Consider the following 27454-nt stretch of genomic DNA (forward strand, 5'->3'; position numbering starts at 1 on the left):
GTCATTACAGAGAGCAGAGAAGCTTCTGTGGGTCAACGAAGATTATTCCTTCATTGCGCGAATCTATTGGAGTCATACTTATAAATTTCGTTTCGTTTCGAATGGACGAAACATTTCATTTTCGTTCCGAAAACGAAACGAAATCTTCAAAATTTCGTTTCGTCCGAAATGGACGAAATTTTGAATTTCGTCCGAAATTGGCTGTAACGGCTAGTTTGACTGTTTTTGCAGAAATTACATCAATGCCCCTGTAACGGCTCTTTTGGGTTTTTGACCATTTTAGCCTCCAAATGTGACCGTTTATAGCTGTTGGGAAGGGTATTCTAGTCATTTTTACTTGCACAAACAATAAAAAACTCTATAAATAGCATTTCCCCTACCTTCTTCTCCTCCACCTTCACATAAGTGATTCTCCTTCTTTTTTCTACTTTTACTTACACTATCTATTCTAATAAATTTCCTACAAGTCTACACTCTTCTTCAACTCAATCCAAGTCCATTTTGGAGCAAAGGGAAGGCCTACCTTCAACTTATAACTACAAGAACTATTTCCTAAGGCTTGCAAATTACAAGTTACACTACAAATTTCAAGTGAAGGCTTACAAGTTACACTACAAATTTCAAGTGAGGGAAGGCTAATATTATCTTATTCTCTTCAAATCAAGTTCAACCTCAAGGTTCTCTTTATTTCTTTCCATTTCCTTTCTTTTATTTCTTACTTCATTTTTCCCCTTCTTCTACTTCATTTCAGAATGAGTGGGTTGGGTTCGGGACCTTCTGCAAGAGCATCTTCTATTGGTTCGGCACCCGCTAGATCGGATTACCCGGCATGGGCTTACGGTACATTGGTTCCGGGTCAAAAAAATAAAGTAACTTGCATATTCTGTGGCAAAGTCATATCAGGTGGAGGTATAACTCGCTTGAAAGAACATTTAGCGGCTGTTCCTGGTGAAGTAGCATCATGCAAAAAAGTGACTGAAGATGTAAAATATCGAATGAAGCAACTTTTAGATGCAAAGAGAAAAGAAAGGGCTAGGATGAGCCTATCCAGAGCAGATGTTGGAGGTTTTTATGGCACACCAGACGAAGAAGAAGAGCAGGATGAAGAAGATATTGGCACACAATTGCCTCAACGAAGAGGTAAGGAAGTTCTTGTAGAATGGAGTGGTACAAAAAGGAAGAAGAAGGGAATCACAAGAGGGATCAGGAATTTCTTTGCACCACGAACAACCCCTGGAGCCCAGCCAAGCATTAAAAGTGCTTTGGCTACTAAAGAAACAATGGATAGAGCAGACATGGCGGTTGGCATGCTTTGCTACGATGCCAATCTCCCTTTCAACGTTGCCAATTCACCTTTCTGGCAACCTATGTTTGATGCTGTGAATGCCGTGGGTTCGGGTTATAAGGCACCTACTTATCATGCTTTAAGGGGTTCCATTTTGAAGAATACAGTGGATGAGGTAAACAACTACTTGGAGGAGATTAAGATGTCATGGAGATACAATGGCTGTAGCATTATGGCAGATGGATGGACAGACACCAAACAACGTTCCCTAATCAACTTTTTGGTGTACTGCCCTAAAGGAGTCATATTCCTCAAATCCGTTGATGCATCTGGCATAGTGAAGAATGCCGATGAATTATACAATATCTTTGAAAAGATTGTCGGAGAGGTGAATCCGGAATATGTGGTGCAATTTGTAACTGACAGTGAGCCAAGTTACAAAGCTGCTGGGAAAAGACTAGAAGCCGCGTTTGGTACATTCTTCTGGACTCTGTGCGCAGCTCATTGCTTAGATCTCATCTTGGAGCATCTGTGCAAACCGACTGTATTTCCTCACATAGCAACCACAATTGAGAGGGCTCGGACGATTACAAAGTTCATCTACAACTATGGAAGCCTCTTGAATTTGATGAGGAAGAAGTTCACAGGTGGGAAGGAGTTGTGCCGCCCTGCTGCAACCAGATTTGCTACAAATTTCATTAGCATACAAAGTCTGGTATTGAATCGGAAAGCACTTCAGCAGATGTTTGTGTCTGATGAGTATAGTACTAGTAGGTTTGTCCAACACCCACTGAGTGAAGGGTTACTTAGTACTGTGTTGGATAAATCTTTTTGGGACCAATGCAAGTACATTCTAAACATCAGCGAGCCTTTAGTGAGAGTGCTGTGTTTGGTAGATCGGCAGGACAAATCGGCGATGGGTTACCTATATGAGGCCATGGATAAGGCCAAAGAGAACATCAAGGAGAGGTTGAAGAGAAAATCAGATTACATGCCCATCTGGAGGATCATCGACCAAAGATGGGATAGGCAACTCCACAGTCCACTCCATGCAGCAGGATATTTTCTTAACCCTGCTCTCTTTTTCACTCCTACCTTTTCTAGGCACAATGAAGTAACCAGAGGCTTGTTGGCATGCATCACTCGACTGGTACCTGATGAAGCTACACAAGACCTCATCACCAATCAGATTGAGGATTATCGAGAGGCTAAGGGTATGTTTGGAATGAAGCTTGCAATTCGCAACCGAACGAAGTTGGGACCAGGTATATTTGAGTTGTTTGTTTAATTAAGTATAATTCATTTTAACTTTCAGTTTCTCAATAAATAATGCTTTACTATTTGTTACTTTACAGTTGCATGGTGGAATCAATTCGGAGGTGACGTGGAAGAATTACAGACCTTTGCGATCAGAATCCTCAGTCAGACCTGCAGTGCAACTGGGTGTGAAAGGAATTGGAGCACCTTCGAACACATTCACTCTGCAAAGAGAAATAGGTTGGAGCACCCAGAGATTAGATGACTTGGTGTTTGTCCATTACAATCTTAAGTTTTGAGAAAAGTATACAACGTAATATAATGTTTTCAACTCTCACCTCATCACTTTAAGCTTTTAAGTTTAACCTTTGACATTAAACTTAATGTTTTCCTTTTCAGGGACTTGTTGAGGAAATCATCTACCACTAGTGACCCTTTGAGCATAGACCATCTGGATGTCATGATGGATTGGGTTGCAGAAGAAGAAGATGTTATATTCACGCCGGAAGACATTAGGTGGGAAAATCTTGAAGCATCTACTGCTGTGGTTGGGGCGGGGGACGACGACGACGACTTTCTCATGCCTCTTGAAGAGGATGTCCCTACTGGTGGTCCAGGTGGTGATGACGGCGGCGACGACGACGACGAAGAAGACATTGAGTATGATTATCCGGGTTATGATGACTGAGAGTTGTTGCTACTAACTATTGTCTATGTTTGACTTTCATGTATCTCTTTTTTTTTATGTTTTTCTATGTATCAGACTATCAATTGGACTTGTGTAAGACTTTATGTGTTTAAGTAATGAATATGCCTTTTGGGACACATATTTTGGATTTATTAGTTTTTCATCTTTTTCTATTGATTTTTTATTTTTTTGGATTTTGCTCATATTTTTAAATATATTTTTTGTGTGAACGAAAAGTTTCGACCGAAATGCACCGAAATGACCGAAAGCCCACCGAAATTTCGTTTCGGTGGCCAAAACGAAATGGCGACCGAAACGGAATTTACAACTATGATTGGAGTCATTCTCTGAAGAGGAGCAAGAGGTGCAAATTTCAGAAGTCATAGAAAGGAATGGCCGATATCAGGATGCAGAAGCTGACCTCTCAGAGTCAAGGATGGATCTCTGCAAATCACCGTCGGTGGAATATGCACAGGATAGGAGGACCCCTACTCTCTCCACAAGTATCGTACATGCAGCATCTGATAATTTAATGTTTTTTCCTGTCCTTTGTGGATTGCAGGGCGCAGGATCAGAATCCTGTTCTTTTTTCCTTGAAATCAGTACCCCCACAGTAGATATCCCCGATCTCCCGCTATTTTGTCCTACTCAGAGGAATGGCACCGAAAGTTGCAGGCTGGAAAATGAATTAGTAAAAGACTTTGGTTAGGGGAAGGGTCAGATAAGAACAGTCTAGTGTTGGTTATTTGCGAAGAGGATAATATAGAGCCCATCTCTTGGGAATATCCAAAAATGGAAATTTTAGAGGTCTTTGTGAACCATATTATCTCCACGAGCAGGGCTCCGGGGCTGATATACATAGGCCTGGAGGTTGATTTGAGGAACATGTTCAAGGGCAGCAGAAAGAAGGGAATTAGATCAGCGAAGTTTCTTGGATCCATCGAGTCTGGAGGGTATCAGGAAAGTGTTATGCGAACTAGCAAAGGTTAAATCGGATGTGAACTGTGGAGGATCAATAAGCAGAATGCAGTGTGTGTGTGTGTTGGGGGGGGTGGTTAGGCAAGGTGGCCCTGGAAAGAGAATTCTTTTCACCAAGTTATCCATGACGATACTAGCCTGGAATGTTACCGGTTTGGGGATTTTAGACAAGAAGGCGCAAGTTAAAGAGTTAATAAGCCAGAGCCAGACAACCTGTGTGTACAAGAAACTAAATTGGGGTCAGTGAATAGAGTTACTATCGAAGGTCTTGGTGGTAAAGCTCATTGGAATTTCATGACATTGGATGCAGTTGGGGTAGCAGGAGGTATTTTAATTACTTGGGATCAGTTGAATTGGGAGATTCAAGATTCCTGTGTAAGTAAATATTCGGTTTCGATTGTACTACGCAGATAATGGTGACCTTCTCCAGTGTATATGGCCCATCAGCTAGGGAAGAAAAAAGATTTTTGTGGGAGGAGCTTGTGGAGGTCAGGAGAAGATGTTATCCCTGGTGCCTTGGGGGTGATTTTAATGAAATCAGATCCATTGAAGAGAGGATGGGGTGTGGGGCGACTCAAAATATGGTGGCTTTTTCAAACGTCATTGCAGACAATCAGTTGATTGATAACTCTTTGACGAGGGCGCAATTTACCTAGGCCAGAAATTCAAGTAGAAGTCGCATTGACCGCTTTCTTTCTGCCCTGGGTGGATTTCCTTTTTCCCTGACCTATGCCAGAAAGTGCTTGTTCATTCAGTCTTTGATCACTGTCCCTTATTGCTGGCCCTGCATTTAGAATCTTGGGGCCCTTGCCCTTTCGGGTTTGAATTGGCATGGGTTGAATCTCCAAAGTTGGAAGAGATGATGGGGGAATGGTCACACAAAGTAAAGAGGGCGGCTGATCTAGTGATTAGGGAGAAACTTCGATATGTAATGAAGAAGCTAAAAGAGTGGAATTCAATCAGATATGCATCAGCTTCGAAAAGAAAGTCATGGCTGAAGAATAAACTTAAGGAAATCTCCGTGGCCGAGGAGGCCGGACTAGCTTATGAGGAAGACGGGACAGACATGGGGAAATTTAAAGAAGAGCATAAACGATTACTGCTGTAGGAGGAAATTTCATGGAGGCAAAAATTGAGGGCCAAATGGTCAAAGGAGGGTGATAAAAAAATGCGTACTTCCACAGTTTTGCTAGTGCTAGGAGGAATAGAATTGATGATTTTGAGATCAATGGAAGCATCTTGTATAATAAAGAAGATATCATCAAGGAAGTCTTGAAATTTTACAGATCGCTTTACTCTTCGGAGGGGATTTTGCGCCCTTTATTAGAAGAGGTGGATTTTAAAGTTCTAGATAGCGTCATAGAGTGGCTCTTAAGAAGCCCTTTATAGAAGAAGTGGTGGAGAAGGGAGTTTTTTCTCTGGGCCGTGATAAAACTCCTCCTCTTGATGGTTTCTATCTTGCTTTCTTTCAATGTTGTTGGGGCTTTGTCAAGATGGATGTCATGAGATTCTTTCAGGAGTTCCATGAATGGATGGAGTTGTATAGGGGTACCGGTGCGACTTTTATTGCCTTGATTCCTAAAGTAAAAGGGGCAGTGAAGATCTCAGACTTTAGACCTATCAGTTTGGTGGGTTGTCTTTACAAAGTTTTGGCAAAAGTCTTAGCCAAGTGATTAAAGTGGTACTTCCTCTCATTATCTCTAATTATCGAAGGGCGTTTGTTAGTCAGAAGCATATATTGGATTGCTCTCTGGTAGCTTATGATGCTGTGTACTTGTTGGCAAAAACTAGTATCGGTGGCGTAATTTGCAAGTTAGATATGGAAAAAGCGTATGACAGAGTTGAATGGTAATGTCTGGACTCTGGATCATCTTGTTGGGAAGATTGGTTTTGGATCTAGATGACGCGGATGGATTAGGTGTTGCGTGTCTTTGGCTTGGTTCTAAAATCTCGTTAATGGCTCACCTAAAGGCTTCTTTAAATCTTCGAGGGGTCTACGTCATGGGATCCTTTATCTCCTTTCCTCTTTGTTATTGTGGCCGATACTTTGAGCTTGCTCATGGTGAAAGGTAGATCAATGAGATTGGTTAATGGGGTCAAGTTTGGTCAAAATGGGGTTGAGGTCTCGCATCTATAGTTCACTGACGGCACTTTATTATTTAGCCCCCCTCATGCCTTGAAGATTATGAATCTGAAGGCGATTTTAAGGTGTTACGAGCTCATTACAGGTCAAAGATCCGATCTTTTAAAATCTAGGTTGTATGCTGTGAATACATGCGATGGGCCTAACCAACCTTTTGGGCTGCCCTTTGGAGAAATTTCCCACGACGTATTCGAGTCTTCCCTTAGGGGTTGGGAGACAAAAAAAGTAGCTTGGGATCCCATAGTGGAAAGAATAGAAAGGAGTCTAGACACTTGTAAAAGGAACCTGGTCTTGAGGGGAGGCAGAATCACGCCTATCAAGGCTGTTTTGGCAAATATTCCAATCTTCTAATCAAGGTTTAAAATTTCGGTTTCGGTACCGGTTTCGGACTAAGGAATTTCAACTGAAATTTCGGTCGAAATCTGGTACATAACCCGAAATGATTATTTTATTTAATATTAAATTTTGGCCGAAATTACCGAAAATTCTGTAAAATATTAAATTAATATTAAAAAAACAAAAATTTTTTGGTCAAATTTCGGAAAAACCGAAATTTCGGCCGAAATAAATGACCGTTTCGGTTTTGGTCAATTTCGGTGTCGGTCTCCACCGAAATCCGAAATTCCGGATTTCGGTCGAAATTTAAAATCATGCTTCTAATTATCATTGTTTAAATGCCCTCTGAGTGTCGTAAACCGAATTGAACAGATTCTGAGGAGATTCCTTTGGGTGGGAGCTCGGATGTAAGTTGGGAAGATGTGGTGCAAAGCTTTAAAAGGAGGCAGCGTTAGTATAAGGAAGATAAAAGCAAGTCAATAATTCCCTCTTGGGAAGTGGTTGCGGAAGTTTGGTGAGGAGCAAACACAGTTATGGGCTAGAGTAATAGTTGATAAATATGGGTCAGACTGGCAATTGGAAAGCTATGAATTGCTTTAGAAAACCCAGGGTTACAGTTTGGCGAGACATTATGCGTATGGACCACAATTTTGATCGTGACCTCAGATTTAGAGTACACTCGGGTGACAGAATTACTTTCTGGAACATGTGTTGGTGTTCCTCTCAGACTTCAAAAGATTTATTCCCTGATTTATTTGCTGTAGCAGCAGATAAGGATGCCTTGGTGAAATATTGTTTTGAGAGATCAGGAGAAAGGGTAATATGGAAGCCTGTCTTCAGGAGAAACTTTTTCAATAGAGAAATGCCGTCGGTTGACAGATTTCTTTAGATGCTTGAAGATGTGTACATTAGCTCTTCTAGGACTAACAAAAGAATGGATCTGGGATTCTACCAGTGTTTTTACTGTTAAGTCTTTTTACAATCAATTGGTTCCTTGTCTTGCATCTCCCATTGAAGCAAAAGTTTGGAAAATCCATGCGCCTCCAAGGGTGTGCACTTTCAGTTGGGCGGCTCTTCGCGGTCGGATTCATAGTGGACTTTCACAAGGATTGAAATATGCTGATTGTAAACCATTTTGCATTATGCATTGTGGCAGGTGAGACAATGGACCATATCTTGATCTGTTGTAGAGTTGCCAAGGAGGTATGGGGTGGTATTTTGTCCAAGTTTGGTATTGACTGGGTCTACCCCTCTAACCTTCAAGAATTACTACATGTTCGTGTTTGGTTCCATGGAGAAAAAAGGGAAAGGTGCTTTGATCGCTATCCTTTTTGGCTATTTTGTGGGTATTGTGGAAAGAAAGAAATGACAGAGTTTTTGAAGGAATAGCAAAATCATCCTATTTTCTTGTCACCAAGGTTATAGCTTTAACTATTGCTTGGGTTAAGTCTTTCCCTCTATTCGCTTTGTCCCGGCTTATGAGTTATGGGAGGGTTAGAGTGTGATATGCAATAGTAAGGATAACCCCCTTGGTGGTTCAGCATTGGCAACTCCCCCCATTAGTATGTCGAAGTTAAATTTTGATGGTTCTAGTCTGGGGAATCCCGGGCCTGCAGGTATTGGGGTTGTTATAAGCTCCTACTCATGTCCTATAAGGGATTCATCGGGGGAGGTTATATGGTCCTACTCATGTCCTATTGGGTCAGCTGATGCCAGTGAAGTAGAGGTTACGGCGGTTTATCAAGGTCATGGTATTAAATTTCTGCCGAAACGAAATTTGCACGAAGTCGTTTCTTTACTAGATTTTAGAGGCAAAATTTCACCGAAATTCCAAGCTTTTGCCGAAATGTCACCGAAATTTCAAGTTTTTACCCTTTTTTACAAAATTTTCATTGCAAATTTAAATAGATCCACCGAAAATTTTAAAAGATCCACCAAAATGTTATAATTCCCACCGAAATTTATGAAATATTCACCGGAATAGCCAAATTTTGCACTGAAATCGCCGAAATTTTAGACATTTTGGTCGAAATTAAAAACAAAAAACGAAATCATAATCATATTTTTACATGATTTTGGCCGAAATTTCGGCCCGAAACCGAAACGTTTTGGTTTGGTGGTGACCGAAACCGACACCGAAACCGAAATTTAAAACCTAGATCAAGCTTTAAGGTGCTGGACAAAGATAGCATGTCCCAAACCATTGTAGAAGGGGACTCGCTCAATGTTATAAGGTGGCTAAGGGGCTCACTGGTGCCTCCTTGGAGATTCGCTCGGTTCTTTGACGAGATCAAGGATAGAACAGAAGGCACTTATGCGCATGTGTGGAGATCCGCAAATGAGATCGCTGACAATCTAGCTAGGGAGAGCATACATATGCAGAATTTAGAGTTGTTCGATTTCTTACCTCCTTGATTGGCCTCTTGGTCATGCTTGTTTTGTCTGTTTTTCCTATTTTTGTTCTCTCTGTACTCTCGAGTGACTTTCTCAGTCTTCCCTCTGTTCAATGAAATCTGTTACCACTCAGGGAAAAAAAAAGTAGACATTCGTCCGCTGCAGCATCTGCAGATTTCCTGCAATGTCTGCTTGTTCTTTAATTCCAGATCGGGCTGAGGTTTATGAGTTTTGGCCCGTTTATTCCCCACCTTTGGATTGAACTGAATAGAGTGAATCTGCCATGGTAAACCACAAATCAATTTCAAAGTCAGTTCCAAAGCAAAACTGTGAGCAGTCAGAAGGTTTTCTGCTTCTGAGACTTCCGAACTTGGACTGAGCTGTTCTCTGAAACATGATGTGCTTATTCTTTCAGTCAGTTCATTTCTGTATGAACTGAAACATGAACTGTTTAGATTCATTCAGCCCCGTTATTGTGAGGGAGAAAATGTGAGTAGCAGAGTTAGGAACCAGCTGTCCTATGGGAACAGATAGTAGAGTTAGGAACCAGCAGTCCTATGCAATCAGTTCTATTCGTTCAATGTAACCCTGCAACTCCAACTGGTAATTACATAACGGACTGGTTAGAAGATCTGGTATAATTCTATGTTGTTGTCGTTGAACAATTGCAGCTTAGATCTATTAATCTATAATCATTAAATTCAGAATCCAATTTTATATTGATGATCCAGTTCAGACAATTTTGGATCAGGCCTGAAACAATGAGCTTTGACTTTCAGCACAGCTCAATTTGGGAACTGATTCAGCATTGAATCAGATCTGGTTCACGTGAAACCGTGAATAGTGGGGAAATATTCAATCCAAAATTGAATTGTACGCAGTCTCTTGGGGTATGAATCAAGGCAGGTGCACGTGTCATTAAAAAAAATGAATCAAGGCAGTTGCATCTGAACCGGAGCTGAGATTACATCAGATCTTACACTGCCGATCTGAACTGAACTTGTTCCACCACTGTCGCTCTACATAAAAATTGGTATTTTAGCATGCCAATACCAGAATTGAGCTTGAGTTCCTCTTCCGCTCCACATCAGACTTGGTATGAAAGCATGCCGATCTGGATCTGAGCTTGAGCTCCGCTTCCGCTCCACATCATGCCGCTCATCCGATCCTTCGCTATATCAAGTCCATCCCTGGTTATGGATTGGTGTATTGCTGTCATTTTCATTTTATCTCTTGCTGCACTGGTGCATACTATGCAGGATCCACCACCGATCGCCATTCCATTTTTGGATAATGTGCCTTCTCGGGGGGAATCTGGTTGCATGGAAGAGCAAGAAACAATCAATTGTTTCTCTCTAGTGCTAAGCGGAGTAAATGGCTTTCTCCCATGACGCTTGTGAGATTCTTTGGCTTCACTCTTTGATCTCTCAGCTGGGATTTACTGCTGATGGTCCTATGGATCCTCATTGTGATAATAAACCATTCTAAATTACTTTTGACTCTGTCCTATATGAGCAATCCAAACGCATTGACGTTGATATGCAGTTTGTTTGATAGATGCTCCGAGATGGCTCTTTGGAGATTCATCATGTTCCCTCATGTCATTAATTGCTTGATATTTTTTATTAAGGCCTGCTCTTCTTTAGGATACTTGTGTCAAGCTGGGTTTGTCTGATCTGCATTCTTCAGCTTGAGGGGGAGTGTTGTTCATCGTATATAGCGATTTGTGGTGCATACTAGTTTTTATTATCTTTTTTAGTGTTGCACTCTCATTAAGGATATTGTAGTCATTGTAATATGTTGTCTATGCTAATGTAAGGCAAAGTGGGTCTTTTCTCTCGTTAGCATTTACAGTTTAACTTTGTCTTCCGGTTCATCTCTTCCTCTTCTCCTTTTCTTATCTTCTTCATTTCTCCCCTTCATCAAACCAAGCTCATTCAAACCATTTAAGTTGATGGCCTATCTAAGGTGGTTGCCATGGATGTGCCTAGGCACAAGGTGCAGGTGGGCGAGCATCGTCCCTCCGTTAGCGCTGAAGCGGCACGAATGATTAACTGTGTTCTTGGGTGTGCCTCACACCATGCACCAAGGAACAAACTAAGTTGGTTAGACATTAAACCCTTGCACGAGTGTTCTGTATCCTTTTTTCTTTTTCTTTTTTGAAATAAAAGTTCTGTATCCTATTAATAACTTTATGGGATTTCGCTTCCCATTTGGCATTGGTGGCATTCATGGTTTTAAATTTCGGTTTCGGTATGCATTTCGACCCTTGCCGAAACCAAAATTTCGGCCAAAATCATAAAAAGTAATATTTTATTTAATACAAAATTTCAACCGAAGTAGTAATATTTTATTTTATACAAAATTTTGGCCGAAATTACATAAATTTTGGTAATTTTGGCCAAAATTTCTGGAAAATATTATTTAATTAAAAAACAAGTTTTTTGGGCTGAATTTCCTAAAATTTCGTCCGGGAAAACAGAAATTCGACTGAAATTTCGGCCGAAAAAGTGTAACGTTTTGGGTATTAGCCATTTCAGTTTCGGTGCTGACCGAAATCCGAAATTTTAGTCCAAAGTTTCGGATTTCGGTCGAAATTTAAAACCACGGTGTCATATGTGGAGATCTAAAGTTGATGTGGCTTTTGCTATAATAAAAAAAGCCAAATGTGGAGGAGTTATTTTCTTTGGCTGGCACTTGAAATATCAAGAATATGTGTACCGGTTTATAAGCTTCAGTTTTTCAAGGACAAATTGAAATTCGAAGATAGTATGTGTCGAATTGGGTGGGAGGCCGACCGAATTCTCTGCATCAGTAGGTTGGAGGATCTAATTGCTACTCTGGAGGATCCGGTGGAGGAAGTCCCTACACCGGAGTTTGCAATCATTTTTTTTTCTCTAAGGATAAGAGGCTGCAGAATAGCGTTGAAAATTAAGAAAGTGTTCTCTGATGTGATTGGTTGGTGCATAAAAGATTTTAGTTTTTGGGGAATCTTAATTTTGGATTTTGAACAGAATGGTACTTTTTGGTTTTTTTGGGATTTTGGATTTTGGGGTTAAATTTGTAGTACTTACGAAGTAATGTTTTAGCTTGTCAATAGTTTTTAACACAATATTGTAGATAGGTGGGTGAAATAGTGGGAGGAACTGGCCCATATAAAGTCAAATTTCAGGTGTGCTAAAGGTAGGAAGTAAATTCCTGATAGCTTGAGAGACCATGGTCTTTCGCTTAAGGAGTCATGATTCAGGGTATGCCCTGAATAGCCTTAATTGATACTTTGTAATGACAGTTGGGACTCCTGGTCCCCAATGTAACTTCCATGGTATCAATGAAAATATGTCAATTTTCAAAAAAAAGAAAGAAGCCAAAGCCTTCCTCTACTAGAGATGTTCATTTGTAGGAGGCAGGACCTTGTTAGGCTCATTCTCTGACTTTTTATTAGCTTAAGTAATTCTCTGAATGGCAATTCATTGAGCAACCCGGGATTGACCAAGTTTGTTGATATCATCTAGCTGTTGGAGAATATCCATGACTTTTGCTACTCATTGTAAGTTTCCTTTTTTGTAATTCCATAGAAGGCAAAACATACAACTAGAAATCTAGTATCCTAGCGAATCGGAGTATGGAGAGTGGAGACTTTCTTCTTTAGGGGTTTCTCCTCCCCGTGTGTAAAAGTTTCATTGTCTTCTACTCTTCTCATGTTTCATGCACATTTCCCTTTTCATCTTCTATTAAATTATTGTCAACTATCCCCAAATAAATAAATAAAATTCAAGGTCATCATACAGGCCGCAATGCCATTTTGGCTGGTTTCACTGAGCCTAAAACGGTGATTGCGGGAATTTCCTTGTTGGGCAAATTTTAGAGGCCTTGGTCTGCCTTCGTTGGGTGTGCATGTCCCCAGGGGATGCACAAGCACATGCGCACTTTTATATGCGTGCCGGGCGTGCTTTAAACACGCGCCTGTATTCATATTCATTGGCATTTACTGTTTGCAATGTTAAAAGGAGTCCATTTTATCTTTTACATTCTGCTATGCACTATGCGAAACATAAATGGGATGTCACTTGCATTGCATTGCATTTGTGATATTAGCTATTATTTTCGCCTTATATGACTCTTCGCATTCAATTTATAAGTCCAAATAGGCTGTTGCCTTTTGTAAAGCATTTCCTTGTGTGTTACTCCATATATCAGATATCACCATTTGTACTTGAACTTTGACTTTGTATTTCTACGGATACACAACTTGATATGCATGTGATTATCAGTCTATAATTTATAAAGATGTACGCCAATAAGTTGTATAAGATCACTGTGTATATGAGGGGGTTTTTTTTGACACATGGCTGTATTTCTTATTTTACAGGGTGCTGCCCTGGAACCACTTCATTCATCAAGGCATGTCCTTGAGACATCTTCTACGTCCAAGTATCTCCTTCCTACTAAGGTATCTTCAATTTCTACCACCAATGAAAATAAGGGAGTTAGTGTTATCAGGTCTCATGAGGTTCCTGAAAAATCCAGTACAGATGGGGCAAGAACTTCAGCCGCCGGCAAAACTGGAAGTTTGTCTCTAGATGCTTTAGCTAAAGCTAAGAAAGCTTTACAAATGCAGAAGGAATTGTCTGAAAAGTTGAAGAAAATTCCTCTGGTAAGTTATTCAGTGAAGTTTTTTTTAAAACTAATCTAGGCACAATGCTTTGAACTTTGCATAGTTAATTTATGCTTCTCTTTTTTTGTAAATGACCAAGGACATGCTCTTTGTTTTTAATGTTCTGCAGTTGAACAAATCTGCTAGCTCAAGCTCAGATGTTACCATGGTGGCAAACGAGGGGGGAGCTAAACCTTCATCAAACATAGGTACGCATTATAGATCTCAAGCAACTGTAACAGCTGCTTTGGCAGCCCCTCTTCCGGCAACATCGAGCACAATGAATGTACCTGTTGTAGGCGCTGCATCCGTAAAGCCACCTGCTGGTGGCATGGCTGCCCTCTCTGGGCTCACAACTATTCCAAGTATTGAAGCCGTAAAACGAGCCCAGGAACTTGCCGCCAAGATGGGATTCCACCAGGACCCAGAGTTTGCTCCTCTTATAAATATGTTTCCCGGACAGATGGCATCAGATGTAATTGGGCAACAGAAACCAGCCAAAGCTCCTGTTCTGCGTTTAGATGCACTTGGTAGAGAAATTGATGAACATGGAAATGTAGTCAATATGCCTAAGCTCACGAACCTTAGCACCTTAAAGGTTTGTTTGTGTCATTATGTTTCTTGCCATTTCTAGCTTTTTGTTCATTACTGAGGTTATCTTTTTTGTGGTTTGTCTGTTAATACCAGGTCAACATTAACAAACAGAAAAAAGAAGCATTCCAAATACTTAGACCAGAACTGGATACTGATACAGAATCCAATCCGCATTTTGATGCAAGAATGGGCATCAATAAAACGAAGCTTCTGAGGCCCAAGAGGATGTCATTTCAGTTTGTAGAGGAAGGAAAATGGTCGAAAGATGCAGAGATAATTAAATTTAAGGTAATGCATATTCGAGGAGCCTTTTGTTTTCTGCTCCATAGCTAATTACTTCCCTCCCTCCCCTGATTATGCGCCTTTGAGTTTACAGAGTCAATTTGGGGAAGCACAAGCAAAAGAGTTAAGGACGAAGCAGGCACAGCTTGCAAAGGCAAAGGCCGAGCCCGATATCAACCCAAATTTGATAGAGGTTTCTGAAAGAGTTGTCACCAAAGAAAAACAGAAGGACCCAATTCCTGATACCGAGTGGTGGTATGCAATTCATTTTTATTTTTTTTGAAAGTTGACATTTTATTAAGTAATGGGTGGGACATGTCCCCGCCAATATACAAAAGCGGATAAATCCGCTTTTGTATATTGAAGTGGTAAGATAAAAGAAGAAATAGAGAAAAAGAAGAAAAAGAAAGAAAGGAAAAAGAACAAGGTAACAATGGAGTGGTAGGGAATATTTAATCGTTTGGTAGGAAATTTGTTCCATTAGGTTTACCTCATCTGGTTCTGGGTATCCTGTTCATTTTTATTGATATTTTGTAATGCAGGTTGGGACTCCTGGTCCCCAATGCTTTTCTAATATCAATGAAGTCGTCATCTTTCAAAAAAAAAAAAAGCGGATAAATCCGAGTACACCAAGGTTGGTAAATAAAAATGTAACCCCAATACAATTTTCAACCAGCTGAACTAACTAGGATTGTGTTAACTATGGTCTCCTCCTTTAGCACCCCTGTTTTGGCAAGAACATCCGCCTCCTCATTAGTTGTTCTTCTCCGGTGTTCAAATTTTGGTTGCAAGACCCTTATAGGATCAAGCACTTCGGCTATTATATTCTGAAGGTGCCACAGACCCGGCGAACTACCCGAGGCCCATCCAACATCATTCGTTGAATCCTCCTCCACTATCAGAAACCTCAAGTTTTTCTCATAAGCCCACGTAGTCCGAATAGTAGAGCTTTGATTCTGCCTCATTTGCATCACACTGGCCCCCTGGGCCAGAATAGGACATAATGATTGTTTTGTTGATATCTCTAATTAGGCCTCCAATCCCTCCCCTGCCAGGATTACTCATAGAGCTTCCGTCAAAGTTGAGTTTGAGCCATCCCACAGGCGGAGCAATCCATTTCGGTTTAGGTTTGGTTTGGATTGTCTTCTCTCAAATTATTGCTCACCAATTCCGTATCAAATCCCCCACCCCATATGGTAATTTCCTTTTATTCCCTGCCCATGAAATCAGTTCCACCTTCATATCCATAGCAATCCATCCCACCGATCTCCCTTGGTCCTAAAAGATTCGCCTATTCCGCTCCTTCCAGATGTTCCACACGATAGCATAGGGAGAGATTGGACAAATTTTCATTCCTTCCATATCACTATAATTCCCCCGGCAGTCCCTACTGATGGCAATGCAACCCATTCCCTATGGTTTCGGTCCCATAACTTGTTAATTAATTGGTCAGTAACCCCCATTATTTTCGATTCCGTGATAGCCACCAAATCTAATTTTCGCTGGTAAACAAAATCTTTCACAAGGCGAATCTTTTTATCTTCCCCCAATCCCCTAATGTTCCAAAACCCCATCCTCATTGGGAGCGAGGATTAGACTCCCAATCGGGGAGGATTTGATTAGTTAAATGCGACAACAGGTTGTGGAGGGAGGTTCAACGGATGAACTCTTTCCACGGCCCGGGATGAGATTTTAACGAGAGACTTGAGTTTTTTTATTTTTTGGATTGTGCTCCTTTAACTGGACAGGCGAAGGTGACTCACCTTTTTGTCTCCAGACTCGTCTAATAGACGATTTTTCCTAAAATGCCATTTTCTTGAAAGTGGGACCACCTGCACTGCTTCTAAGGATTCCATGTGCCCGCTTAACTTTTTCTGCCAACCCTTTCGAATTTTTTCCTTGCCTTTGTTTCTCTCCAGCTGCCATCTCATTAGAGTACCTGGTTGGGGGGGGGGGGGGGGGGGGGGAGATTTTGAATTTGAAATTAGAAAAGTCCACCCTGCTGTCATTACTGAGGACTGTGTCCCTGACAGTGGGCCACTCTCTTCCTTTCCCCATCCCTATGCTTTGGCCCGCCTTGACACCTGTTGGTGAGAAATTGACCGTTGAGACCGGAACTTGACAACTCTGAGTCTTTCCGACGGATATCTATCGCCACCGCCGGGCAAACCGGCGAATCTCCATGAAACCTCCCTTCTAGCCACGAAGATTCTTCCTGAATGTCCACTCCGATCATAAAGAAAGAGTTTTCTACACGGAGACGAAGGAAAGGTGTTCGCAGCTTCCATTTTGGAGCAAGAATTTTCGCCGCTGCATATTCCATGCTCTGGCCACCGCTTTGTTCCTTTCTTATTTCCAACACCGATCCTAGACATCTCCCCAGAGCTTCTACAGTAGAGGTTGCCCACACATGAAGAGGCCAAAGGCCATAGAACTTAACCCAGAACACCTCCGCACCCTGAAGATACTCCGAGTCCCATTGGTTGAGAGAGGATAGGTGGTCACCACAAGCATCAGCTCCCATGTTTAGGACTTGTTGAGCTAGTTCTACACTGTCAAACATAAAAAGGAAATTCATTCTTGGCCAAAATACTAGGAGTCGCTAAAGATGGAATGGCCCAGCTTTGTCTAGCCCATTTACAAAGTTCCTCGACACTCCATTCCTTCGCCATCGTTCTTCCTATCAGACATGCTTTCAAGAGAACTCTCCTTTTCTCTATTTCCTTACCGGAAATTGATAACAGAGGAACTCCACTCTCCATGCTAGTAAAGGTCACCCCCGAGTCCGACTAAAATCCCTCTTCCTTTGATGGATCTCCACTAGGCTTAGGAGCCGCCAAAGAGGGATTATTTATCAGATGGCCATGCTCACACCATCGGCATTTTGTCCTCCATTTGAAGTTTAGATATCTACAACTCATACATCTCCAATCTTTCCTGGCCGTCCTCCCCAGATCTCGATTTTGACCATCTTGAACTCGAAGTTGAGTGTTTTCGTTCCTATTAGCCCCGTTCCCCTGAGCTCCACTGAGAGATAAATCTTGCCGAAGACCTCCAAATCCTGTCTGTTTAGATCCCAACGGCACCCGATTTGCTCCACTGACAGATAAATCTTGCTCCATTCCGCTATAATGGGGTTATAATTCTATAAAACCTAAAGCTTTGAAACACCTCAGAAAACTTGAGTTTTTTCTCGAATAACTTCTAATTCATTTTTTTTCCCTTAATATACTTGTTTAATTTAGATGCTCTTATAGATGCTTTTCTAACCTTCCATATGCAAAATCAGGGATGCGCCTCTTTTGCTTTCTGGCACCTACAGTGATGTGACTGAGGATAACATCACTGAAGATAAAATTAAGATGGATAAAATCACAATTTATGTAGAACACCCTCTTCCAATTGAGCCCCCTGCTGAGCCTGCCCCACCACCTTCACAACCTCTGAAGCTAACAAAAAAGGAGCAGAAGAAATTACGTACACAACGACGCCTTGCTAAGGAAAAAGACAGGCAGGAGATGATAAGACAAGGCTTGATAGAACCTCCAAAGGCAAAGATCAAGATGAGCAACCTTATGAAAGTACTTGGTTCTGAAGCTACTCAAGATCCAACAAGGCTCGAAATGGAGATTCGGAGTGCTGCTGCCGAGCGTGAACAGGCCCATGTTGATAGAAACATTGCACGCAAGCTCACCCCATCAGAGCGTCGTGAGAAGAAAGAGAGGAAGCTCTTTGATGACCCAAATACGCTGGAGACCTTAGTTTCTGTTTATAAGATTAATGACCTATCCCACCCACAAACACGCTTTAAGGTTGATGTGAATGCCCAAGAGAACCGATTGACAGGTTGTGTGGTTATATCAGATGTCATCAGTGTTGTGGTTGTAGAAGGTGGTAGCAAACCTATTAAAAGGTACGGAAAGCTAATGCTTAAGCGGATCAACTGGGCAGCTGCTGTGGCAAATGAAGAAGAGGAAGCTGAAAATGAAGCCGCCCCCATTAACAAATGTGTGCTAGTGTGGCAAGGCAGCATTGCAAAACCAAGTTTCAATAGATTTCTCGTTCATCAATGTAGAACTGAAAGTGCTGCTCGGAAAGTTTTCTCTGATGCTGGTGTCGGACACTACTGGGATCTGGCGACTAACTTTTCTGATGACCTAGTATGAATGGAGAATGTATGAGCAGAGGGTCTTTAGTAGGACTTGCACTGGAGTCGTTGTATGGCTGAATGCACTACAAGAATGTTGTCTGCATGGAGCTGTAAATTGTTGGTTGATGAACGTACGGAAAGCTTCTTTTCCACTGCTATTCATGCTTTGGAAAATATTTGGTATCAGTTTTGTCAGCATCCATTCGATATTTTCGCAGTGTTGTCTTCATGATAGCGTAGGAAGGTTATGTTACATGAGTTTGTTAGTCCATTCAGAGCTCACATGGACTCACTGCCTGTTTGAAAAGTTGTCAATAAGGGTAACTCAAACAGTATACTTTCTGTTCTATTTTTCTCTCTGTACTTTCTGTTCTATATATAACTTCTCGTTTAAATCATGTTTCTTTTGAAATTTTGTGGCATATTGTCATTCTTTGAAGGACCATTTTGGTTTTGAGTGGCTTGTGGGCCTACTTAAGTGGCGTGTTTAGTGATTGGAACTCTGGTGAGACAGGTGAACAGCTCCGCCATGGATGGGCAAATGGACCAATAGTCACGCCAGATACCGTTCAATATGTGGCCTGAAAATGGATGATGACTATCTATTTATAGCCAATGGTTCCCAAGCAACAAGAAATGACTCATTGATGGAACCATTAATCGTCTGTTCAATGTGTTTTTGGGCTTATGGCTCAAACCTAGGGTTCACAACTGACTTTCCTGCGAACTGTAGTGTAAAATAGGTTCTAATTTAAATAAACAGCAATTATACATTCCTATAACAAAATAAACAGCAAGTAGTAGGAGCGATTGTTGGATGAGGGCAAGGGTAAGTGTGAGGTGATGGTTAGGGATGATAAAAAGGGGCTGATTAGGGCAAATAAAGTAATAGTTAGACGGGTAACGGGCCAACACTGGCTGATGTAGATGGGTTTTAACTTATAAGTTATAACGGAAATAAATCAGGGAATTCCATACCTGAATATGGAAATAAACAGAGGAATTCCATACCTGGGTCGTGCAGGTCTCAACCTTGATCTTCATGATGTGAAGGGATCTCCAAGAGATGAGAGAGTGATAGGTGCTGAAAAGAGGAGCGGTGGTTGTTTAAGCCTCAAGAAAGGAGATGGAAAGAGGGAGAATTTGACTTGTGATGGAGGTGACATATGGTATAAAAGGTATGGAAAGGAGGGGAAAGATGCGGAAGAATGTGAAGGTTGTGATCTACAAAAGCCAGGGGAAAGAAAGGTGATGAAGGGCTGTTGTTGTATGATGGAGATGAAATCATGGACCAAAAAGGATACGGGCAAAATCAAACTTTTTCCATCAATGACCTCAAAGTGATCTAAGGGTAAGTAAATCTTATAATAGATGAACATAGATCAAATTGATATTGGACAGATCAGAGGATAGATCATGGTCATAATCATTGCAAAGTAGGGCAATGGACAAGATCTAATCCTAAATGATGGATCGATGTGATTGATTGATTTAGACAAGGAATCCCTACTAAAAAGTAGGTCATAGTCTAATAATTAAGGAATATTGAGGTAGAATTTATCATCAATGGATCAAGAGATTGGTTGTGGCCATGAGAGTGGCAAGTAAAAGCCACTGTCCAAGTCCAAATTTGAAAGATGGATTAATATAATTGATTGATTTAAACAAGGAATACCTACTAAAAATGGGCCCTAATCTAATGATCAAGGAATATAAAGATAAGATTGATCATCAATAGATCAAGAGATAGACTGTGGCCATGAGAGTGGCAAGTAGAAGCCACTGACCAGGTCCAAATCTGAAAGATGAATTAATATAATTGATTGGATTAGATAAGGAAACCTCACTAAATGAGAAGACCCTAATCTAACAATCAATATATATATATATATATATGAGGAAAATGATTGTGAGCTTGAAGCTCATATAGCTTATATGAGCTTGAGGGCCCAAACACATGGGTCCCACATTTTTTGTGGTGATCCAAAGCATTCATTTGCAAGGCCCCATCATAGATAGGGTGTGTACCAAAAATCAGCTCCATTGTATCATCCTAACCCCTACAAAAGCGGAGGGAAAAAATGGGCAGATTTGTGGCAAATATATATATGAGGAAAATGATTGTGAGCTTGAAGCTCATATAGCATATATGAGCTTGAGGGCCCAAACACATGTGGGCCCATATTGTTAGGAGGATCCAAAGCATTCATTTGAAAGGCCCTTACATAGATAGGGTGTGTACAAAAAATCAGCTCCATAGGATCATCCTAACCCATCCAAAAGTGGCGGGCAAAATGGACAGACACCGTTTGCTATAAATCTGCCCATTTTTGCCCTCTGCTTTTGTAGGGGTTAACCAGGGGCACCAACCCTTGTCTAATCTAGCGGAGTCAAGGAGGTCTTGACTCGTGACAGACTGGTGTGTACTATGACCGTATTTGTAGCTACATGAGGTGAGCTACCCTATTCTATAAATATGAAATGGCTCCTAACTCTAGTCTTACATGTGTAACCTACATATGTTCATTCATATATGCAAACAAATGACAAATGCAATATATAGAGGGGGTAAGGTTGAGGTCCTCCTGGCCAGGTGCATAATTACTTGTACACTGAGAGTTTCCTCTAATGTACGAACTATGTCCGTTTTATACACGAAGTGTCCAGAAGCTGAGTGTACTACTGGTGCGGTGCTGGTGGGAGGTGGGTATAGCTCATGCAACCCTCTTGCTAGTAGTACCCTGAATAGGTCATTTTGATATCACATCCACAATAAATCATAGCAGAAAGTAACCACAAAACAGGATAATATATACAAGGGATGAGAGTGAGTGTGTGAGCCCTTTTTTTATCACGCACCTATTTGGTGCTCCTATATTTTAATGATAAAGTTCCCATTTTAAATGATTTTGGGCCAAATTTCTTCAAAAGTAATTAAAATGGCATTTATTACAGAGTTACGCATAATTTCAAAAGATCCCCAGCAGAGTCGTCAGCCTGTGGAATCCGATCCTGAGGAACGGTGAGGGATGGATCCCCCAACATCCTTTAGATCTCCACATGTGAAGGAGAGCTCTACCAAGGAACTCTCGAAATAGTGCCCTCACAACATGAGTGGCGATATATGAGATACCTCTTGATTTGGAGACAGATTCCAGAATCAAGAAGTACCTAAAAATATGAAAGAGTCGTCATCCATGGATTAAGGCCATGGAACCCATAAAATATACTCTGTACAATTGATAAATCCAGAGATAAAAGGGTCCGTGCCTGTTTATGAGTGGGGAAGGTGTTAGGCACCCCACTCGCCCGAGCGCACTCGGTCTCTTATGCCATTTTTATTAACTTTGAAGAATTTTAGGCAAAAAATCACGTGAAATGGGAACAAACATCCGTGAGAAGATGTCTACCTAAGCATGCATGACCCGGGGATAGGCAAAGAAAAATAAAACATCCAAGCCCTATGGAGGGTTGGTATCAGTGTAACCTGACATTGGAATACACATTAGAATCTGTCGTCTCCTCCTTTCAAGAAGAGAAATAATATACAGGCAAAAAGCACGTATAGCATATGAATAAGCTCACATCGCTCAAGAGGAGGCGGAGGAGTCTAATGCAAATCCAATATCAGATAACCCTGCTACCTGTCTCCACTAATCCTAACTCATCACATCTAACCCTACGTTATCACATCTAAGAAAGCGGTAAACAACAACATGCATAGCTACAGCTAAGCAGGTGATAAAATAAAAGAGCAGATTTGATAATATGAGATAAGCAGGAAAGTAGTAAAAGAGCTACAGCTAAGCATGTGATCAGGAGATAATAACAGGAAAGCAATAGAGAGCTATAACTAAGCTTTTGAATAGCAATAAGGAAAGCGGTAAAAGATAAGAACACTACGTCTAAACATGTGAAGAGCAATAAGGAAACAGTAAAAGAATAAGTACACTACAGCTAAATGTGTGCAATCATGTGAGGTTGTACAAGAAATAAAGGTAATCAAAGTAATAGAAGAAAACATAATAACATGTTCCTATATGGAAGATAACAATAAGCAATAAACCAAGGAACCAAAACTACACAAGAGATGTATCAAAAGAGAATATACACTCATAAAAAGAAAGAAAACACACTAACATGTCTCTATACAAGAAATCATAAAGACAAAACACAAGCCTTAAAACTATAAGACACTAAAAAAAATGTGCACCCCAACGATCTGGGCCTGGATGACCAGTCATCCAAGTTGCTTACGTATCTAAGCCTCATTTTTGGAATCAAGATCAACGTAGTTCGGTGGCCTATTCTAAGCTACGATGCCTATTTGTGCCTAGACCACTAAACTAGACTCGACCTAAAAGACCAGACTTATTTTTAAAGTTTATTGAATGCGATTATTTAGATTGAATTAAATTGCAAATTTTAGGACTTTCTATATGCCCTAGCTAAATACAAGTTAGCTATAAACTAATGCAGGTGGGCCCTATATCCTATGTGCAACTGGTTGAATCCTCTGAAAAAATATGCTATTTAAGTGTATTATTCTAGCTATCAGTTGACTATGCGACAAGCTATATAGTCAAACTGACCGCACAGAGGCTCCTAACTCTAGGACTCTCCTAACTCTAGGACAAAGTCCTAACTCTAAAACACTCCAAACATTTAGGACAGACTCCTATGCTAGAGGAAGACCTTTTTGAAAACAGTTTATTGGAAAGATTTGTTTGAAAGATTTTTCGAGAGGTTTGAATGATTTATTTTTGAAGGTTTGACTAGACTTGGGATAAAGATCCTAAGCTGCCTACGTACCTCGTGGGAGAGGATCAAGCCAACGTAGTTCGGAAACAGACTTTCCTAATACGCTCCTAAAATCTTTTAAGTTTTCTGATGTTTTAAATTTCAGATATTTTTTTAATTTTAAAATGTTCCAATGTTTTTGGATTTTTAAATAATTTTACCCTTTTAGCCAAGGGGAACATACAAAACAACTCAGTAGGGCAAAATCTCTAGGGCTAAAGGAAAAACCCTAAACAAGTAAACTGGTGTACCAACTAAATGAAAATGGTAAGATCCCAAATTAAGCTCTAACAAGATTGATATGGTCCCTAAAAGGGAAGAAACAATGGCTAAATGATAGACTCATAATCTATAAAGGTAAACCTTATAGGACAAACTCCTAACTAGAGGACAAACTAATAGTCTATGAGATAAACTCCTACACAAATCAACAGTAATGAAGGGTGCTAACAAGACAATGTCTAACAACTCTACAAACGGGGTGCAAAACAAGGCAAAACACGTCCAGCGACACTCTAAGGGGGGTGCTAATAAGGTAAAGAATGTGTCCTAGAAGAAGAGGAGACTAAAGGGTGCTAGTGAGACTAGACAAGTCTTCTAGACACAGAGGTGGGCTCCAAGTATTCTTATCATTGCCCTTGCAATATAAATATGGGTATAGGTAACTAACAGACCAAGTTGGTCTTCTACAAATAGGGATGCAACTTATGAGACTTGAGGTAGTCTCCTATAGGTAAACTCTCTAAATGAGACGAAGTTTGTCTCCTAAAGGGGGGAGGCTCCAGCTAGCGCCATCATAGCCCTAGCTATGATAGATAAGGATAATCTAAAAGACTTAATTAGTCTCTATAAAGAACAAAAGGGAAGAGGAAGTGCTATAAAGACTAAGCAAGTCTCTCTAAAAGATGGGCTTGAGATGACTCCTTCATTGCCCTTGCGATGAGAATCCATACTCAAGGTAAAGGCCAGACTCTTAAAAAAAACAATCAACTTCAAAGAAAACAAAAGAAATTTCCAAAAGAAAGGAAGCCTTAAAGTGGAAGCTTGAAAGGAACAAAGGTAAACAATTGGTTCTTTGGCTTTGTTATTCTTATAGATACTCAAGAATCACGAAGGTGTACTTCATATACCATTTAAACACATGTATATAAAAAAAACTCAACCAAAGTGAAATGAAATTAAACAACCAAGTCGTAACCATATGACCTTTAAGTATGCAGCTAGAATATATAAGGTATGATGCAAATAATAAGGTGGAAACTGATTTTTTTTTAAAAAACAAAAAACTCTGCTTTGATAATATAGCAACCTAACCTGACCTTCCTTTCTCACTCAGCTTTTGGAAATTCATTTGGGATTGTAATGAACTTTGACAAATAGCTAAATAATAAAGAAAGATATCCATTTATCTCACTATTAAACGTGGCAGTTCAATATATCTGTAGCCTCATAAACAAAAGTAGATAGCATGTACAGGGTACACCTAGAGATGCATTAACATGACCAATTAATAATCCTTGCTCAAATGAAAACTTTAGTGTAAAAGGTTTTATCTTGACTAATTAAAGGACTGAAAGGAAGTCAATACTATAGCAATGTGTAATCACTAACATCAAAGACATGAATTTATTGAGTGAACCTGTCGAATCCATAGACTTACTAAGAATTGGGTGACCAAGAACACATACAGACAATGATAACAAGTGTCAACCAATATAATCAGCTGGTGATTTTGATTTAAATAAAGTCCTAAGTAGTAAAGAAAATATGAATATCTCAAACAGTTGAACACGTGTATAACACATTCTAGCAGCACAAAATTTAGAACAGTGTAAAGTGAAAAAGGGTTTCTGAGCGAATGTAAAAAAAAATCAAGGGATGACTGAAATTAGATCACAGCACTACACAATCCTCTCAAAATTTTCAAACCACACAATTGAAATCACACCCAAGCATCGGCCACCACATAATCAAACCATGAAAATAATAAATGAACTTTTGGACATGATTTCACACTAATAATTATATCTCAAAAAAAAAATTAACTTAGGCCATTAAACTGCTTTGAAAAGGTGACTTGGGTTTAAGTAACGAAATAGATTTTTGAAGTAGCCTTCCAATGACCATTGTTTATAGTTCAATAACTTTATATTTTCTTTTAAAATCATGACCATACTATTATAATAGAACAATTGTTAACATCTCCAAAACAGTAAAGAGGAAAATTGCATTTATGCAATTTATAGTGCAAACAGTTAAAAAGGAGAAATGAATTTATGCAACTTGTAGTGCAAACAGTTCAGAGGAAAACCGAATTTATACAACTTGTAGTGCAAACAGTTAAGAGGAAAACTGAACTATACAACTGGTAGTACAAACAGGTAAAAGGAAAATTGAACTACACAACTGGTAGTGCAAACAATTAAGAGGAAAACTGAACTATACAACTGGTAGTGCAAACAGGTTGCAAATTCATTGACTGAGATATTATTGATCAATTGGGAATAACAAAGTTCATGCCAATATCCAATACACTTGTCTAGAATTAATTTTGCTCAGTTAATTTTGCCTCTTACTAAGGCTTTCATTAAATAATTAAAGATGGGTTACATTCAAATTCAAAATACATAACTGGAAGAGAGGGAGATTGAAGACACTATAGTTGGTTATACCAACTGCCTAATAGTGGGCATTCAAATTCAAAATGAGTGGAGAGGTTGCAGCCACTTATGTTGGTTACAAAACTACCTAAAGGTGGACACAACATAAATACAAAATTCAAAATTGAATTCCTGTCCGGTTCAAGTGTGCAATACTTTATCACCCTCCCCCCTCAAATTCAAGGGCGCTTCAACGACCATGACTTTGGAACGCATAGATGTAAAGCATGATGAAGGAAGTCCCTTTGTAAGTGGATCGCCCAACTGATGTGTTGTTGGTATAAATTGAACTTAAAGAGCACCATGAGCAAATCATTCCTGAATAAAATGGTAGTCCACTTCTATATGTTTTGCAAGGGCATGGAAAATTGGATTTGCCACATGATAGGCGGCACTGACATTGTCACAGAGTAGCAGTGGTGGATGCCGTAAATAAATATTTAGATCTCGGAACAAGTTTTGGAGCCAACACATATCAGCAGTGGTATGTGCAAGAGGTTGGTATTCCGCTTCAGTGCTTGAATGAGATACCGTTGGTTGTTTTTTGGAGCACCAAGAGATTAAATTGGGTCCAAGAAAGACACACCTTCCCGTAGTGGAACGACGGTCATCTAGAGATCCGGCCCAATCAGCATCTGAGTAAGCCTTAAGAGTAAAATTTGTAATGGGACGGAAGGACAAGCCATGATTAATCATATGAGAGATCAGGTCAGGTGAGTGTGAGATATTGAAGAGATCCAACAATGCTACGATAGTTGGTAGCATCCACAAGAGAAGTACTCGGATTTTGAAAGTTTGGAGCCATTTGCAACTGGTGTGCTTATAGGTTTTGCACCCAACATAGTTGTGCATTCTAGTAAGTCCAAGGCAAATTTCCGTTGGGTTAGATACATGCAATCTGATGATCCTATAACCTCCATACCAAGGAAAAAATCAAGTGGACCAAGATGGAAGCCTTTAGCCACAGAATCACTTCCCGTAATTATAATGTCGTCAACGTAGACTAACAGAAAAACCGATCCAGTTTTGGAGTGCCGAATAAATAAGGAAACATCAGAAGCACTATTGCAGTAATCTACTTTGAGAAGTGCATTTTTGAAACGGGTGTACCAGGTTCGTGGAGCTTGTTTGAGTCCACAGAGTGACTTGTGGAGCTTACAAACAAACTGAGGTCGAGTGGGATCTACAAATCCAACAGGCTGCCACATGTAGACTTCTTCAGTGAAAGTGCCA

At 40.2% G+C, this 27454-nt stretch overlaps 2 protein-coding genes across 5 annotated transcripts in view; both read left to right on the forward strand.

The window, feature by feature from the left end:
* Positions 1 to 19173, forward strand: part of LOC143888456 (protein RDM16-like) — a 46867-nt gene extending 27694 nt beyond the window's left edge. Inside the window, exons 2-7 of one of the 3 annotated variants that reach the window (XM_077392902.1) lie at positions 13451 to 13531; positions 13609 to 13735; positions 13866 to 14333; positions 14423 to 14617; positions 14706 to 14866; positions 17901 to 19173. In XM_077392902.1, coding sequence (XP_077249017.1) covers positions 13451 to 13531; positions 13609 to 13735; positions 13866 to 14333; positions 14423 to 14617; positions 14706 to 14866; positions 17901 to 18777 — 1909 coding nt within the window. In that variant the 3' untranslated portion in view covers positions 18778 to 19173. Of the gene's footprint in view, positions 1 to 13450; positions 13736 to 13865; positions 14334 to 14422; positions 14618 to 14705; positions 14867 to 17900 lie in introns of all 3 variants that reach the window. The other 2 variants (XM_077392903.1, XM_077392901.1) reach the window with 2 other exon arrangements.
* LOC143888457 (uncharacterized) lies at positions 798 to 3360 on the forward strand. Of its 2 annotated transcripts, none has more exons than XM_077392905.1 (3): positions 798 to 2550; positions 2641 to 2782; positions 2942 to 3360. In XM_077392905.1, exons 1-3 carry the CDS (start codon positions 996 to 998, stop codon positions 3228 to 3230), a joined length of 1986 nt encoding a protein of 661 aa, XP_077249020.1. In that variant the 5' UTR covers positions 798 to 995; the 3' UTR covers positions 3231 to 3360. The 2 variants fall into 2 exon arrangements, with proteins under 2 accessions (XP_077249020.1, XP_077249021.1); XM_077392906.1 differs by having other exon boundaries at positions 2641 to 2855; positions 2942 to 3072.
* Positions 19174 to 27454: the final 8281 nt, after the last annotated feature.

The sequence above is a fragment of the Tasmannia lanceolata genome, unplaced genomic scaffold (assembly GCF_043159265.1).
Source record: "Tasmannia lanceolata isolate RefF3 unplaced genomic scaffold, GAP_Taslan_0.1 ptg000012l, whole genome shotgun sequence".
Lineage (NCBI taxonomy): Eukaryota > Viridiplantae > Streptophyta > Magnoliopsida > Canellales > Winteraceae > Tasmannia > Tasmannia lanceolata.